This window comes from Solanum dulcamara, chromosome 11 (assembly GCF_947179165.1).
Source record: "Solanum dulcamara chromosome 11, daSolDulc1.2, whole genome shotgun sequence".
Lineage (NCBI taxonomy): Eukaryota > Viridiplantae > Streptophyta > Magnoliopsida > Solanales > Solanaceae > Solanum > Solanum dulcamara.
In genome coordinates this window covers 57,505,401-57,523,541 of record NC_077247.1, presented here as the reverse complement: position 1 = coordinate 57,523,541, position 18,141 = coordinate 57,505,401, and the positions used below count along the sequence as shown (strand labels likewise).

The 18,141-nt window shown below is 33.1% G+C and overlaps 2 protein-coding genes across 3 annotated transcripts; both read right to left on the bottom strand.

Annotated features, from left to right (window-relative positions):
• Positions 1-38: 38 nt before the first annotated feature.
• Positions 39-8,808, bottom strand: LOC129874667 (nicotinate phosphoribosyltransferase 2-like). Its single transcript, XM_055949988.1, has 15 exons — positions 8,339-8,808; positions 7,972-8,119; positions 6,870-6,989; positions 6,615-6,749; positions 6,472-6,533; positions 5,628-5,703; positions 4,529-4,630; positions 3,563-3,679; positions 3,201-3,259; positions 2,177-2,351; positions 1,457-1,591; positions 1,287-1,385; positions 1,033-1,141; positions 582-694; positions 39-342 (listed from the first exon to the last, which is right to left on the bottom strand). The coding sequence occupies exons 1-15, from the start codon at positions 8,485-8,487 to the stop codon at positions 265-267; spliced, it is 1,677 nt and encodes a 558-aa protein (XP_055805963.1). The 5' UTR covers positions 8,488-8,808; the 3' UTR covers positions 39-264.
• A 2,423-nt stretch (positions 8,809-11,231) lies between these two features.
• On the bottom strand, positions 11,232-14,279 carry LOC129873683 (transcription factor SPATULA). 2 transcript variants are annotated; one of them, XM_055948819.1, is made up of 8 exons: positions 13,784-14,279; positions 13,559-13,663; positions 13,381-13,446; positions 13,189-13,254; positions 12,261-12,569; positions 12,081-12,150; positions 11,840-11,990; positions 11,232-11,706 (listed from the first exon to the last, which is right to left on the bottom strand). In XM_055948819.1, the coding sequence occupies exons 1-8, from the start codon at positions 14,129-14,131 to the stop codon at positions 11,697-11,699; spliced, it is 1,125 nt and encodes a 374-aa protein (XP_055804794.1). In that variant the 5' UTR covers positions 14,132-14,279; the 3' UTR covers positions 11,232-11,696. The 2 variants fall into 2 exon arrangements, with proteins under 2 accessions (XP_055804794.1, XP_055804795.1); XM_055948820.1 differs by having other exon boundaries at positions 11,232-11,436.
• Between the last annotated feature and the right edge of the window lie 3,862 nt (positions 14,280-18,141).

The window sequence follows — 18,141 nt, the reverse complement described above, 5'->3', positions numbered from 1 at the left end:
TGCGAAGACTCAATCGAAGGGAAAAGAAGAATCAGGCGAAGGAAAATATATAGGCACTTTTATTGACCTTTACAAACATCTAAGGAAGCCTATACAATTGACTCGGAACATCATCAGAGAAAAAAAAAGTAAAGGACTTTACTTTGGTTGATAACTTTATGTAAAATTTTAGTCCACATGAGGAAAAAGATACAACATGAAAAACCTAGAAAACTCTTTTTGAAAGATTATCCTGTTTAATCCCTCAAGCTTCTCATTCATGGTTCACTGCAACTCCCCAACAGGTGCTTCATTGAGCCAGAGGAAATGGATGAAATCATACAACTTTGCACTCACACTGACCTGCTCAACAATAGTTCGATCAAAACAAGCAAATTTTGAAATTAAAAAAACACTTCAGCCTGGACAAGAGAATAAGTACAAATTGAAAAATCTTAGTAGCTTCGCTGGTTGGCTACCTAAACTTTCACCTTATCGGTGAGAGTTCGATTCCCCACCTTGTAATCCCCTCCTCCAACTCCCCTACCCCAATTTCCTTCTCTTTTTTTTTTGAGAAAAAAAAGAGAATAATTTGTACTTACCTTATATGGTGTTGGGTTCAACCTTCTCATGTGATCTGGTCGCATTTGGTCCAGTTGTTCAATACATCTTTCCCTGATCTCCTTCAGCGGAGGAAGGACTTCTCTTGTTTTATCTTCAGAATGACAAACCACCATCCATTAGTCAACATTGTGTATGAACTTAAGGAGCAGCTGATGGGAAAGGTTTCCTTATGTAATCATCAAAGACTCCTTAAAAGTAAATTGTTTGGTTGTTTCAAAGCGATCAAACAGGATAATTTCAATAAAAAATATGTCCTGGCAATTCTAAGCCGAAGTAGTCATTTTTTAATATCTCAATGTAACTTAATAATGTCGCCAACATAGGCTTCACTCCGTATTTTGGAATCTATGGAAAAGTAGGGTCATGCTTTTGGGGAAATATAAATAATTCAAACTAAAAATAATACAATTGAGGGATAACAACTCTTACCTGAATTTCCAGGCCAAAAGCACTTTAAAAGCTCCTCAACACGCTGGGGCACAACGTATGCCCTTTTAGATTCACTAAATGGGTGGCGGCATAAAATTCGTTCACCTACCTGTCAAATTGCAGGGAAAAAGTTGTCCATTATCTGTTTTTTGTTGTACCAACGAAACTTATCTAATTTCTAAATTAAAATTGACAATGGATGAAGTATCAGGAAGAACTACTAGGAGATCAGTAAGACAAGCCTCATAAATCACCTTAGGATGGGGCTCATTTTCACCAGTCATTATGTCTACAAGGGGGTATCCTTCCTTCCCATACAATCTGTAACACCGCTTTTTGCATGGAATAGAGACCTAGAAACAAGAAATTATGAACTTCCACACTGAATCTAAATGACAAAGGAGTATCCATAGCTTTTGCAGACCTTTGATACGTCTTCAGAGAGTTTGATTCTAGGCTGATTGTTTATTTCAACTAACTTGAAAACAACACCCAGAGCAGCTTGAGCATAACAGGTAACTAAATGAGTTCCAATTCCAAATGCATCAACCTCATGACCCTGTATAAGGAATAAGTTAGTTGATGTAGCTTTACTGAAGGAGAAAAATGAAAGCTAATAGGCACAAAAACAAACATTCAAGCTATAGACTTAGATTAATTTGAGGGTTCTAAAATGAGAAGACGTCAATTTAGGTAGAATATTCACGCCTCCATTTCATATTCCAACATAGGCAAAGATATGGTCTTTCTACCTTTCCATTAATTATGAGTGAACAAGGATGTGTTTTTGTCCACCAGTGAGGTTGTGAATTTATTTTTACTTAGACTGTTTGTGTCCACAAAAATCGCGAGGGAGCTAACCAACTCATAATTCAAGCTAGAGATGATTTTCCTGATCATATTTCATTCTCAGCTGATAAACATTAACTATATGCATTGAAGAATACATTTATGTACACTATTATTTTGTGTATGAACACCCTCTTGATCTAGATGATGCCACCAAATTAACAACATAGTGAAGCACAAGAAGCCAGAGAGGTGTCAACTAGACTAGAAATCATTCACAGAGAGTAGAACACGGAGAATAAGAATGACTAGCACAAGATAGTAGCAGTATGTGAGAGGATCCTAATGATCTTACTTGTTTATTTAGTGCATCCAGAGTTTCTTCATTAAGATCATTGCTAGCTGTGATACTCGTCTTTCCAAAACCAGGCAATCCAAATTCTTTCTCAACAGCACAAAAGAATTTCCTAGCTTCACATGACTGATAAGCAAGATCACCAGAGTCTAGTCTAATGCCCACTGCTTTATACCTGCATAATAGTATGTAAATACTTAATATTAAGGCATGGGTGCAAAAGAGAATGTGAATTCACTAGAAAATTACCATCAGAAAGTAGAAAAAGAAAAGTTTAAACAAAGTAAAAATTCAAGCGTAAAGAAATACAACAACAACATACCTAGTGTAATCCCACAAATTTGCTCAAAAAAACAAATTTATTGATTAGGACAGCAAGGGGAGATATCTATATTGAGCTCTTAGTTAAGAAAATGTATAGCTGGTGTAATTATGAAGTAGTAAGGTTCTGCACTATCAATTGTAAATAAGAGGTCCAAATATGTTTTTCATTTTTTTGACAAGTAAAATTTTTCATTAATAACACACCAAGCTAGTCTGAAGAAAATATATGTACAAGTACATGTGTATTTCATCTAATCAACCAGGTCCACATATATAAACCTTTCTATTTATATGGACAACTATCTTCCTCCCTCCCCCCAGGAATCCCTTCTGTCCCAGTCAATCACCAGTTCCTGCTTTGTTCCATAGGTAACTTGTACTCCAACCTTAAGGTTGATGTGGAGAGTTTCCACTAAGTTATCCCTCCCTTGTCAGGTAGCTGTTTCAAAATCCGAGGATTTCATTCTAGGCTAGTCATTCTTTCACGTTCATGAAGTAAAACAAAATAACACAAGCTTAAAATTATCATATTAACATAATTGAATAATTAGGAATTCCAGTTGGCATACCCTTTTTAATCCCTGAGAATATTATGACACTACACCTTCCGGAAAATTGAGCATCACATGAGGAGCCAAGACATGCATAAAAGAAAGGCAATTTTACAATCTAAATAGAATTCATCATGCAAACAGCTTACCCCAAATCATTAAGTGCAAGAGCAACTGCACAAAAGTTTGGAAGACCGCTTCTCATGACCTGTTAAAGTACGTTCAAACGTTACCAAAGAGCACATTGTAAACTAAGAACAACGGGGGGTGCAGCATAAGTACAACTTAATAGAAACAACATTACTAGCTGAATATTACTTCGAACTTCAAATACAAAAAGATTATATGTCTAGCCTGATATATAAATATCACGACGAGTATACTTTTCTCTTTCAAAGTAAGATTATTGACTAAATTTTGGCTCTACAAACTGCCTGTGTATTGTTTTAGATGGCCAGGCCAAATATCACAGAATACAGAGGAAAAGCACATGACCACAAGTTGTACTTACATCATAAGTGTCTACAAGGGCCAAAAAACTTCCAGGAAATGCAAGTGCATATGAGGCGAAAGCTGCTAACTCACTTTGGTTTGTCTCACTGAAAATTCCACCTAATAAGTGTGACCACTGAAAAGATCAAAGAGTTACCACATCAATGATATTCATGCTCAATGAGAAGCAGATTCCAGAGCAATGTTATATATTGACATACACTAATGATGCTACAAGGATTTTTAAACTTTGTACAAAATTAAAGGAAGGCCCACATGAGATTCATAATACATTTTCCAGCCTCATTGTTAGAGTACTAAGACAAGACTCAGTAATGAAATTATTTCATTGTAATCAATCATAAAAAAACATGCAGATTCTCTTCATAATGGAATGCAACCCCAGAGTAGCATTATTTATTCCTTTTTGGGGAGGAAGGGTGGGACACAACCTAGCATCATTAGCTACCTCTTAGCACACAAACCACCTGAGAGGATGTATTTTGTCTTGGTGGAATCATACACATTAGGCACATGTCCAGTAATGGCTACGAGTTCAGCTATCCGTAGAGTTCAGCAGAATTAAATGAAAGAATATATACATCATACTCCCTTTTCGCAATCAAATGGTTACATAAAGTCCCTCAGGTTTTCTATGTTAGGCCTATTTTATTAAACACTGACAAGAATTGACACTCTGACAATCAATCAAACCACATCTGCTCTTGACAGTGTGAATTTTGAGCAGGTTTGGTAAGGAAGATTAGGAGCTTAGTTCAGAATATTGAAATGAAAAGGTGAAAAATTGAAGTCAAAGCTAAGTGATATTTGAAATGAAAGAGGTGATAACAATATAGAGAACCAATATGATTTATCAGAATGCAATAAATCAAAATGGTCATATTCCAAGAAAACATCAAATAGAAGACTTCAATAAATTTTTGATGACCTAACTAGAACATCAAAAGAATGGGATAATTAATACCTTTAATTTATCAAGCCATGTCTGTACCAGACTAACAAAATCCTCACAAACACTAGAACCATCATGATGTTGAAGTGATTTCTCTATGATCTCATCTGGGCTCTGCATTATAAGGATCAAGTTAGAAAACAGATTCAAGCAAGTAGAAGATGTTGAATGCACAATCCAGAGCAAAAGAAGTACTAGGCATCTAGAGATCAACATTTGAATACTTAATTTACCTGTCTTAATATGCATAAAGAAGCAAGACAACAAAACAATTGATAGTAACAAAACTTGAAATTAGTATCCACAAAGAGAGCATGACCTAATGAGTTCACAAATTACATCTCACACATCTACTAAGGGTTCTAGCAGAAGTCTGGATAAAAGAGTATTATTTTTGTATTTTTTGATACGTCAGGACGGAAAATCATTTGATCGTATGTATACCAATAATTAGCTCTAAGCTTGCCATTCCAATGCACATAATTTCATATGAGCTTGTAATTGAGCTATGTGCAATTATGCATTGACTAACATATTCAACTGATGCCACTCGATGACATTGAGGAAGAAACTACAATTGTCACTTAACCAATTGAGTATATACAAGCATTTATGTACCCTATCAATACATATGGAGCCATAAGAGAAAAAAACACTTGCATTCCACTTATAATAGCAAGCGACTCTATTAGTGAGTTTTAAGTAATTTGTTTAACAGCCAAAATCGTCTTTTCAGTATCAAATTTACAATATTGTCATCAGATATGTGTTACAGATGAAATGATTATGTCTGCATTAAATTGGCCAGGAAGAAAATAGTTGTGGTAACTATACCTTCAAAACGACTGTAATAATGAAAAATGGTCATAATAATAATAGATTGGTAACTGAAGACAAACTAACATTCGTTGGAAGGACTAAAATGGGAATTTGAACGGAGCATTTTACTAGCCTAAGACATGTTTCTTACTATGCTCTGACTAAAGACTAGATCTTTAAGAAAATATCATCTTGAATACAGAGGGCCAGACAAACTGTCAGAGCACTTTGATATGTCACAGATCTCACTTATTTCAAGGGAAGGCAAAGCCGTTCTGAAGGTTGCACCTACCATAAATGAGCTAACAAAGGCATGGGAATGTGTTCCACGGAGTGGGATTCCAAACAGCTTTCCAGCTGCCACATTGCTGTCAAATCACAAAAACACAGTTATCCTTCAGTCTTGGTTATGATTAAAAGAAACAAAACACAAACAGGAACAAAGTAGTGTCTCAGCATTCTAACTTTCAAAAAGAAGCTGTATTTCCTTGATCTAAATGATAAAAATAACCAGGAAAAATGAAAACATTAGGTTGCAGTAATGCAGCATCCAAACGTAAAAATGCACTATAGTTTTTTATCAAGTTTAACCATCCATCTTATGGATCAAATTCGTCCTTGAACAATTGATTTTCTAATTCTGTCATTGGAAAAAGCAAAAAAAAAAAGGTTAATAGTTTATCTGACGGGCACAGCGACATGCAAATGTGCATTTTAATGATCTTTACCGACGTTAAAACACTCCTATCAAGATCCTACTTTCTTTTCACCCACTTGATCTTGCTCCTCGAATAAGAATCAAACAACATGTGACTCACAGTTGCAGTGATCCTTCCTAATATATCCATCTTCATTTTTGGAAGAGCTTACAAAATATTCTTTTACGTATTGAAAGAAATTGAATCTAAAGGAACTTGCTTCTCAGAAAGTAAAGTGGTTGGTGGACTGCGCACTCAAGAGTTCTTCAAAATCTAAATTAAACCAAACATAGTAGTAGAATTTGTGTGTTTACTATTAGCTCTTGAGTCTCTAAATTTTATAATGAAATATAATGAACCTAGAAATCCACATCTCAATGAATAAGATAAGTAGATGATGCATTTCATGGAGACACAATGAAATAAACATGAAATCACCTTGTCGCGTCAAATCCACCCATGTAGCAATACTTCGATGCTGATATACCACCATCAGGACCCTACTCATGAAGGTACAAAGGTTTATTTACAGTTTGTACGTCATATAGAATTTAAAGATACCAAAAGGAAAAATAAACAACCTGTGCTCTCCTAAGCCCAAATTCAAGCAATATTTTGGACCTTCCAGCAACGAAACGGTGTCTTGCAGCATTAGTAGTAACTAGTGATGCATAGTTTATGAGGTTTACAAATGGCGTTTCCAGTAATTGAACCACCTTTGACACACAAGCAATCATCAAACATATTAAAGATGAACATGAGAAGATCCAACAGAAAACGCTGTTGAGATGCTTCAAAAGCATGCACTAATAAAGGCTAGTGTTATTGCGACTCACAGCAACTGGTCCTTCAATCCTCATCAGTGGTACCTTGGGAAAAACTACTGATCCTTCAGAAATGGAATATATCTCAATATCTGAACAGTCAAGTCTTTGAAGGTACTCAAAGAAGCCATCCTACATGATCCATTTAAATATGCTTATGGTCAAATACTCACAATTCTCAGCATTGCAAAAAATTCTTTAAAGAATACAGAACATATTCCCCGAAGAGGCACCCCATTCTCCCACATACTTTCCCTTTTCGATTTCCCAATTAACTTTAATAAGTCGGAAGTGCTAATACATTTTAAATACCACAATAGGTTCATTAAAGATTTACTTTTACACTTTCCAATTGAACTTCCTCTTTTAATCTATTTGTCTTCAAGACAAAAGCCAAATTATGGGCCCGCGTGCTCCTAAACAAATATTGAACAGCGTATACTAATATTCTATTTAAAAATTGTGCCAAATCAGAAGTGAATAAACAATATGAAACCGATGAAGTAGTATAAAAGCATGACCAAATGGAGCATCAGTCACAGCTTGATTATCCCAAACATACCGGGATGACATGTTCATGACATAGGGCAGGACTTCCCGAAGAAGAAGAAGTACAGTTGCATTAATTGAACATAACCACAACTGTTACACAGAAAGATAAGGCTCTCAATCTTTGAAGCATCTAGGTTTATTAAATACATCTGCAACAAAAATTCTAGTTTGCATGAATAATTAAAATAATCTGGAGGATCGGTTTTCCCACTTTATTGAGTAGCACATTTATATGTTGCCTGTAGAACATCTAAATAAAGGCAACGATTCAAAATGAGCCTTCAGTCCTACCATTTCCTCTAATGTATCCATTATTTATTACCAGATTTTGGCCAACGGAAGATAAGCGCATCAAGAATGCATTTGTTACCAAATTTTACACGCAAGATTTGAATAACAACCTTAGAAAAATCCAAAAACAGAAGATAACAGAAAAGGAGAAGAGGATAAACAGATGACCACATGAAATCTTAATACAGATAGCAGAATTCAATATATCAGCATAAAAAGTTAACTTAATCACACATATGTCTCCATATTTGCTTGTTAATAACAACTTTACCTCACATGACGAGGGCAACGATGACCTGATAAAATCTATCTCATCCTCAGTAAATTTGAAATTAGCAATAAACTTTATGCACTCTTCTAAACCAGCAAATATTGTATATTCACCACCAAACGGATTCCTCCGAAAATACAAGTCAAACCTGAAAATACAACCAAATACTTAAAACAATCAGCTTAATCCGCTTGCTCAGCAAACAAAATTGCTTTGCCACACGGCATAAATAATCAAATTTCTTCACTGAAACATCCATCTTTGACCATAAAGTAAATGATCAATCACATCAGAACATCAAAACGAATAATGCAAATGAGACTATAGAGAAAATGAAGAGGAATTAAAATCGAAATTGATTACTTACACAGCTCGTTCATTGTGTTTTCCAGCTTTCCAGTAAGCATAAGCCATAGTAAACTGATAGAGATCTGTTAAAATAGGCGTAACCATAGGATTGGTCGGTCCATCAATATTGGCACACTCAGGCCGGCCATTAGGTATAGTTTCAGCCATAATTGTCCTTCTCTACAAAAATCCTAGGGTTAGCGCAGTTGAAATTCAGTTTTAGAGAGTATAGAGGATTTGTTGAGACCGTTACAAACAAAGTTGAGGAAAAGACGAATGAATATATATAAAGACGAGGAGCGCCAAGGATTAGATCCGTCTTATTTAGAGCTTCTTTCTTGCTTATGCCTTTTTAACTTTCGAGAATACTGAAAAGGCACACTACACTTGCGCCTGGCGGCCTGGATTGTTGTGTGGGTTGGGTTAGTTGGACTGGCAAGTCTTTTTTTACTTTTTCTCAAAGAATCTAGGAAGTCCACGCAACTAGTTGGTCCTCCACTTTATTTTTTTCCAACACTGGAGTAGGGGAAGGTCGATTTCGGGCGGAGAATTGAAACATCACTAATAAAGTGAAAAAGTGAAAATTGAGATAGCAATCAACCGAGGTTAATTTTCATTTACTTATTATTAATTAGACTTTGACCATAGATTTTGGTTAAATTTTGAAATATTTATTTGATCATAAATTTTTATAAATCATCAATAATTTTCACTTTCACTTACAAAATTTTCATTTTTTTAAAAAGTAAAATACATGTCTACGTATAACCTCAAATTTTAAAAATTACAACTTCAAAAATTCAAATTATCAAAGTACAAAATTTATAACCAAACAGAGCTTATTTATGTTTGGGATGAGGAAATAAATGTCAAAATCATATTTAAATTATCCCTCTTTTTTTAGGTTCATACCTAAACTATTGAGAGTGTGAGTTTCATATCTAAACTATCACTTTTTAGTTTGAGAAACACACCTCTCTGTTTTATTCCACTCTCACTGCTGTGTGTTTCTCAAACTGAGAAGTGATAGTTTATGTATGAAACTCACACTCCCAATAGTTTAGGTATGAAACTCAAAAAAGAGGAATAGTTTAGGTGTGTTTCTGACATTTATCTCTATAATGAATGAAAAAAATCTATATAAGTGACATTTATTAAGTAAAATTATATTGATCAAATAAACTTAATGCATCGATAAAACGGGTTAGAACTCATATAGCTTACTTAAATTAATTTGAAATTGAAATGAGTAACCTGTATTCTTAATATAAAGATTATAATTTAGTTAGACAAATCTCTCGCACCATACATTGAATTTTCGCTGTTTCTTTTCTTGTCCCCTAATATAATAGAGAGGGAAAAAAGAAACTGAATTTCTTTTGCATAATGTAGACTAAATAAATGTCCTATTTTATTTATTTTCATCCATCACAAAAAATGGAATAGGAGACTTGTGGGCATTATTCTTCCAATTACAAAGTTGCAAAAGATCAACTCCACTACTTTAGTTTCTTTTGTCTGTTCCGTGGCTAGCGTCAGCGTTGAGCCAGCCAGTGTCGGACTCAAAAATTTGGTGAAGAAGGTATAAATTTTCTTTTTAATTATGTTAAAAGTATGCAAAAAATTAAACATATATTCATAATAGCTAACATTTAATTTATGTACACCTCATAATTTTTCGATGAAGGTGTGCACCAAACCACCGAAGGCTAAACCCACGGAGCCAACAAGGATTTTCTATCCGTCCAAAAATAATAGCCAAATGAAATGAGACAAATTTAAATATATATTTTTAATCGATGAGAACGAAGTATATTTTCCTACTTTTATTTTTCTTGTTCAGGTGGTGTTTGTTCATGTATACCTTTTCTATAAATTAAAAAAAATAAAAAATATTGGCACAGCTCTATAAAGAAATTATTTAAATAAAATTGTCTGGAGACCCATCTCTCCCTTCCCAATTGACACGTTCAAAGTACATTTTCTGTTCTTTGTCGACATGATTCAAACTAAGTGATGAGACAAGTATATTTCTTCCTATTGCTACAAGTCAATCAACTTCAGTTTTCTTCCAAATTCTCCTTTGCAGTCCATTCTTTGTAGAATGAGATGCAAATTACCTTTTCTGCATTACACAAGGAAAAAAAATGAAGAGAACTATTCTAAAAGCTATTAGAATTACTTGAATTTTGGTTCTTCAACTTTTGTTTGATTAACGCGCTTAAGTAAGGAGAATATTTGAACCAAACAATTGGTAAACTTTTAGTCAAATTTTTTTGGTAGGCTTTAGGCTCCTATTTGGTCATAGATTTTAAAGTTAAAACTTGAAAATTTGAGTTTTTTAAAATTGTTTTTGGACATGCATTTTACTTGAAAAAAATTTGAAGTTTGTGAGTGAATGTCCCAAAAAATGGTCCAAGCTGATTTTTGGAAACTTGAAAATATTTGAAGATCAAGTTTTCAAAATCTTATCCAAACGCTAGCAGACTCTATGGCAAAGTGTTCATTATTTACAAGCCAAATATGAAGACAAACAAGGAGAAAATTAAGGTGAATACATCCGCATATTCATTGAATGAAAAATTTTCAAACTGAACAAGGTAGCCTGAAAAATGCTTTAATCAAGTACAACATTTTTCCTATAAATGACATACACCCCACAATGGAAGAAGCAAAATGGGTTTTGCATTAATCCAGAAAACCCTCTTTTCTACCTCAATTTACATGATATTTTTCAAGATGTAATAGCGTGTTAAGTGTAAAGGCAATGAACCACTGTTGAATGAAAGAAAACACGACCTATTCTTTTGAGAAACGGTAGCAACTGTTTAAATAAATTATCATATCAATCATCTAATTTTCCTCAAACAAGAAAAGAAGAATCTGTAATCTTACAAGGAAAACTGTGTATATATAAACCTACAGGAGTTATTGTTTCTTGTGAGTAACCCTCCTTAATTCGTCCATTAACAAGGATTACGAGCAATATAAGCATGTAAGGGCGGATCCGGAGTGTAAATGGTTCATGTGAATCCATTAATAATCCAATTGTTATTGTGGTACTAATTTGAGGTCGCCGTCAAATCTTGGATCTGTTACTGGTAGCATCCGCACTATCTTCAAATTCGTCGGACAAATATGAGTAATCAAGAAATATAGTTTATGCATAGTAGTAATGTTCTAATTTCATAAGATACAAGATAGAAAATAGTCCAATCTTTACATTTATATTCCAACTTCTCCGCGTAAGCAATGGAGATGTGATTCATTCAATACAATGGCTTTTGAGCCCAAAAGTAAACAAAATTAATCCTAAGCAGCAAGACGCATGTCTCATTACTTCGAGAAAATCCAGCAGGCCAATGCAGGCCAAAATTTCAGAAGGTGCTGCATTCACCTTAGATAATGTCAACATAAGTACTTCTTCCGAAGTGACTAACAGTAGAACAAGGAAATTTTGGAATAGGGACAAAAAATACATTGTTATGGAAGAGCACGGGTGTAATGTGAGTTCACTTACCTATACAGTTGACGGGCAAGAAGTTGGTCGCAATCCAGATTGGTTTCATTCACAGAGCCAAACTGATATGGAAGAAAGCAGGCTTCCCGAGTGATTCTCCTCAGGTTAGATGCATCAGTGTCAAAGGGGACTGAGAATGCCACATTTGCTCCTGTAATACAATGAAATAGAAAATGGTTAAGAGACCAGGATACAAGGCAAAAATTGTCAATTAGGCAACGATGTCAAGCAAATAATCTACCATTTGAAACAGTTTTGGTCGTTCGCTCATTCATTCCATATAGAGGTACGCAATCCTCCCTCCAAATTTCCTTTACAGACAAAATGTGAATGTCAAATGGTTATATATATTGATTCCTTAATCTGCAATTCTGCATCCCCGTAAAAAAGGGCATTCCAATAGGTGATGTATCCAACATACCTTGCTGGTAGATCTTGGGAGCTGAAAGGAATCAAGGTGAATATTCATGGATGACTCTCGTTCAAAAGCTTGGTCTGAATGGTTTGCATTTGACATACTTGTCACTGGTGTTACCTTAGTTTCTGTACAATTTTCAGCTGGATTGAAAATGGCATTTAACGAGGTCTCTTGGAGATTCCAAGCCACTTTAGCATTTGTGAATCCATTCCCCTCGCACAAACCCATTTTTTGCTGACAGAGTTGATTTTGTTCTAGCACTCGTGGTAGGCCTAGAGGATACGTGTTTAATCCATTTCTCATTGTCAACATCTGAAAATTGAAGTAAATTGTTGTGCTACAAATTATTTAACTTATTAACTAGAGTTAAATGAACAGATAATCAGATCTAGAACCAATCTAGGAAATATCCTGAATTAATAGATTAGCCAAAAGAATTTTTGAAGACAAAGGTGACAGATCAAAAACACTATGCAGCCCAATAACTGCAGAATGTGGTTGAATCTAGTGTCATCCTCTACTCTTTCCAATATCAATTACTAAAGTGAATCATATATGAATGTAACCAGGTTCGTTTTCTCTACTCTTTTCATTATCAGTTACCATTATCACAGATCAGGAATTGGTTATTTCATTCAAAGTTATCCAACATTATCGAGCCAACTGATTTTGAATTTCATGACACTCGGGCCGATTAACATTTTTGGACATTACTATGAATTTCAAATCATTAGTAAAGAATTTCATTTAAACACTATCCAGCTTACTAATTATTTTAATCATTAATATACATTTTTCCCCAAAAATATTTTTCATAGAAAACAACTCCCATCATACCAAACACACTTCAATTCAGTCCAAAAAAAGCTATTAGAACCTAACTCCTGTATCATAAATCACATGCAGCAATTTTCAAACAAAAGCACCAGACCTGTACTTGGAGCTGAAGCTGCTTGAGATACTCAATGGCTTCATCAAGCATTGAAGCCTTGTCAGTCTGTCCAGAAATCCATCAGAAAATAATTACCTCACTATCAATCTTTAACTGGATGTTGAGAAACTAAAAAATCATTTTTTTCTAGTTTCAAAATTCATTCACTTTGCTAAACATGAAACTCCTCACCTTGTTTGAATTTGGAATAAGTTTTTGCAATGCTTTCATCTTCTCATTAATCCGGCTTCTTCTCCTCTGCAAAGCATATTCAAGATTTAAACTTAGCGAGTAATTCATTGTACTTTTGAAATCATGGGTTGAGACAATAATAATCATAAACAAAACTTAATTAACAAAAAGAAACAACCTTCTCAGACAAATTATGCACTTCAGCTGCTCTGCTTCTCTTGGAAGTGTTACGAGATGATGGCGGTTGTGCTGAAGCTTCCGCCACCAAGTCCTCTGTACCATCCTGCATATAAGATCCTTATTATCGCAAAGAATATGAAATATACCAGAGCAATAATAAAATAAACATCAAATTCGAAATTAAAATTTACTTAAACTAATTATGTAAAAAGTGTAGAAATACCTCACTTTCACATTCATACTCATCTGGATCGTTATCCATGGTCCCAACAGATGACGAAGAAACATTAGTTGTACTTGCAGGCACATTATAAGCCTCATAAGATAAATTGCCGCCAGCCGATGAATTCATAATGGTGGACAAATCGCCGTGTTGAGTTTTAGACACAAGATGAGGTAATGATGAGGAATATTGCATTTCATTACCCTTCAGGGCCATAAAATTGGATGAAGAGGAAGATGAAGAAGGAAGGAGAATTTGACGAAGAAAAACAGAAATATCATCCGGTTCAGGGTCAGGATCAGTCAAAGAAAAAGAAGCACTATAAGGATACACATTGTTGTTGGCCATTATAGTAAAGGGGTGCAGAAGAAGATGCAGATTTTTTTTAGCATTTAGCAGAACAAGTTAATTTCTTTTATGTGCAGAACTCACTTGCACACTCTTTTAAATCCGCGTCGTCTAGGAGTAGGTGACATTTTTTATGTATATGCCCCGAACGAGCGGACGAGCGTGTATTTATTAGCCAACCATACCATGCTTAGGTGACTTAAAAGTAGAGACAGAGACAAGAGATAGGCCCTTAGTGGGCGGATTCGCATCAAAGTGAATAAACCTATTGAATTAACGCTTTAATTGGACCTATTAAATTAGTAATTACAGAAAGAGAAACTGAGTAGGGGTAAACTAGCAAGTTGTTTAGACTTTGACTGGTCTTCTTTTTGTTCTGAGAACTGAAGCATTTAGGGAAGTTGGTAGACTGCAAAAACTAAGAGAAACAACTTGACAGAGTTGATAGGAAAATTGTTACTCCCGTTGTACCAATTTGATAAGAGATCCAAAACACGTAAATTGAGGCGGAGGTAGTAGTTTTATATCTTAACAGTGTCAGGTGAAGCCAACTTTCTGGCACACGTGAAGCACAATTGTAGCCATGTTCTTCAACTAGCTCAGTTCCAGAGACAAGTAAATACGCTCCACTTTTATCGAACACTGCTCCATTTCAGTATCCATTTGTGCTCTCTTTTTGTCTTCTCTCTCTGTTTCCTAAAGTATTTTACTCCACGGTTGCTGCGTACCACTTCCGGTCCAAAATAAATACTCCACTTCCAATTCAATGGATATAATTTTTATTCAATATTTTTTTTTATAGTATGATTTTTGAATATTTAAAGCTTATTTAATTCAATTTAATTTTGAAGATTATTAAAATAGATTCTCAATAAGCGAAAAGGGTTATATTGGGACCGGAGAGTATGTTTAATGTTTTAGATATATTAATAAAAAATTAATAAAACAAGACTTGTTATGGAGCACGTCGATTTGGCTACAAAGAGTGTATTAGTAGGCATTTGAAAATAAAAAAAATGTAATATTGAAAAAAGAAAAAAGTAGCATTCCTACTTGAAGTAAAGGACAAAAGGTTGAATGTGTAAATTGAAATTCCGTTTGAATGTGCAATTAACTTAAAATAAAGTTAAACAAAATGCAAGTGGGAAAATAATTTTCACTATACTGCTCAAAAGTACTTTTTCAAATTTCGGAAAAGAGCTAAAAATGGATCAAAAAGGTAGATTGAAAGATATTTTTAGCCCAATAAATGAATAAAGGATATATTTAAACCTTTTTCAATAGTCTAGAGATATTTTTAACCCTTTTCTGTTCAAATTTTCAACTAATTTTCAAAAAGAAATAAAATCACTAAGTCGGGCAATATTAAAAAAATTCATGGTCCTCATGTGTTTTCTCCACCCCAATTGAAAGGAAGAAGAAAGAGGAAGGCAACATTAATAACCATAGTTTTCAGCAAGGCCAACCAACTCCATTTCCTTCTTTCAATTGATTGATAGCCTTTGTAGTCGCAGGCTATGTATGTTGGCAGTTAATTTGATGAAGAAAACACGTTGGCCTGCTTTTTCTTACTTACCAATTCAATGAAATGTGAAAAATAGCAGCAGAAAATCATTTGATTCCTCAATTATATTGACTAGTCGCTTTCCAATATGGAGTTAGCTAATCAAATACCTAAGTACTAGTAACTTTTTATTCAGTTTTTTTTTCTTTTAAAAAAGAAGGTAAATTAATAGAAAACTTTATTGATATAAGTATATGTTAGCCACGAAATGAAATCAGCATGTTTAAACGACTACTTAATTTTTATCCATTAATTTATACTATTATTTTCAAAATTATAGATCACTTGTTTTCATAAGCCTTATTTGCAGATATAATGGTGTAAGGAGGTGTTTGGATTAGCTTATTTTTAGGTGCTTTTGGCCATTAAGTATTTTTTTTTTAGTTTTGGAGGTGTTTGAAAAAAATTAAAGGTGCTTTTAAGCATTCATCTTTAGGCCAAAAAAAGTTTTAAAATAAGTCAAAAGTAAGATATTTTCTATTTATGACTTTTAACTTTTAAATTATAAGTTATTTTTTTGTATAAGCTTATTCAAACGGACACTAAGGTGCCGTTTGACTCTAAGTTCCCAAAAATTTTAGGCAAGTTATTTTTGGGTGAAGTTTCACCATGCGTTTGACACAAATTTTCTCAAGTTTTGGTGAAATTTCAAAAAGTATTATTTTGTACCTGTAAGTTTTTAAAATTATTTAAAATATTCATAAATTTGTGTATCATTTTATAATGAACATGTTCCGTTAAAAAATAATTTTATGACATAATTGATAACAATTAACAACAATAAAAGAACAATATGGACAAGAGCAATATATTAATCGAATTAAAAATAAATTGTTCTTTTTTTCCAATCTTGTCACTCAAACTATTCTTTTTCGGAAAGGTAATAACAAACTATCCTTTTATAAAATCTTCTTAAGTTGTACAAATAATCTCTTCACGGAAAAATTTTATTTCTATATCAAATGACAGAGAAGATGAAGTAATGGAGTAAGTTGGTAGATAAATATTTTGTTTGAATTAATAAATGATAGATGTTTTTATAAAATATAAAAGTTTGAGATAATTTTTAAATTTTTAAAACTTTCCAAGTTTTCTAGAACTTGAAAACTTGAGATTTTTGTCAAATATATTTTTCAAGTAATGCTAAATTATATGAACAAACACTAATTTTTAAACTTTTAAAAAAAAATTCCCATAAACTAGTTCAGCCAAACGCTTGCTAAGTTTGCTTACGCACTTGTATATACCAAATGTTTTATACTCTTATCTATGACAAAAACGTTTCTATTGTCCAGATTAGAACCCAAGATTTCTAAATAGTACTAGCTGTCTTTGGTTGCAAGATTTGGTGCGGTGTAAAGTAACTCCAATTTAATGTACCAAATTTTACATCGAAAAAGATTTTTTTTTCTTTTTTTTAATATTATTATTATTTTTTATTTCATAAAACAAAATTATGTCTAAAAAACATTCACTATATATAATTTTCATATTGTTTCAAATTATAGTCGTTTAATATAAAATTATTTTATATCATAATTTTTTAAATAACATAAATTGCTAGCAAATATTACATATTATACATAATGATGGATTACACAAATAAAAGTAAAATCATTAACGAAATATAATTAAATAAATATTACACAATTAAAAATTTTATTTTAAGTTCTACATGAATATTCAGCTTTCAAGATCACTACGGTGCTCCCATAAATGCTCTATTAATGCATTACGTATTTCAAAACGAGCTTCTATGTCCTTATTTTTTTTATGTCGAGCAAGAAATTGTTGAAATCGATAATTTTCATCTACTATCATTTCTACCGTCGGAGTTAAACCATCGGAAGCATCTTGAATTAGTGCGTTAAGATCACGCTCATCCTCAATTATCATGTTGTGCATTATAATACATGAACTTAATATATTCACCAATTTATATTTTTGCATATTTAATTTTTGTTAAGGTTAATTGTACTTATATCCAATTCAAATTTATAATAGAATTAACATAAATTTAACTCAAGTAAAGAAAAATAATACATAAAAAAATTAAAATTAAAATCTAAAATTAATATTATAAAAACATTACGTAAAACTAATAAAATGTATTAATTAAAATATATCAATTTATATAATATTTAGGCAGAATAATCTGAGAGACATTTGTACTTGATTCCGTTTGTAAGTTGAATCCTTATACTTACGACTTTGCCAACTGAATCATTAAACTCACTAAAATACAATATTTTAAATCTTTTTCTCATCCTATGTGTGGGCGTGTAGTACACTCATTTACATGTGGAATTCCATGTTATTTTCATGTACATGTAAGAAATTAAATGTTAAAAATAAAAATAAAAATAAGGCTACTTTTGCATATTCTGGAAAATTTGAACATTAGTTTCTTCATATTTGCTTTCAAATTGAGCACCATATTCATGTC

What these genes read in the sequence shown, in the direction of transcription:
- LOC129874667 (XM_055949988.1), bottom strand. Translation starts at nt 8,487, where the DNA reads ATGGCTGAAACTATACCTAATGGCCGGCCTGAGTGTGCCAATATTGAT. An exon ending in CCTTTGTTAGCTCATTTATG is followed by an intron (nt 4,631 to 5,627) that starts GTAGGTGCAACC and finishes CTTATAATGCAG; the next exon opens with AGCCCAGATGAGATCATAGA. An exon ending in CATGGCTTGATAAATTAAAG is followed by an intron (nt 3,680 to 4,528) that starts GTATTAATTATC and finishes TGATCTTTTCAG; the next exon opens with TGGTCACACTTATTAGGTGG.
- LOC129873683 (XM_055948819.1), bottom strand. Translation starts at nt 14,131, where the DNA reads ATGGCCAACAACAATGTGTATCCTTATAGTGCTTCTTTTTCTTTGACT. An exon ending in TGCATAATTTGTCTGAGAAG is followed by an intron (nt 13,447 to 13,558) that starts GTTGTTTCTTTT and finishes TATGCTTTGCAG; the next exon opens with AGGAGAAGAAGCCGGATTAA. An exon ending in GACCAAAACTGTTTCAAATG is followed by an intron (nt 11,991 to 12,080) that starts GTAGATTATTTG and finishes ATTGTATTACAG; the next exon opens with GAGCAAATGTGGCATTCTCA.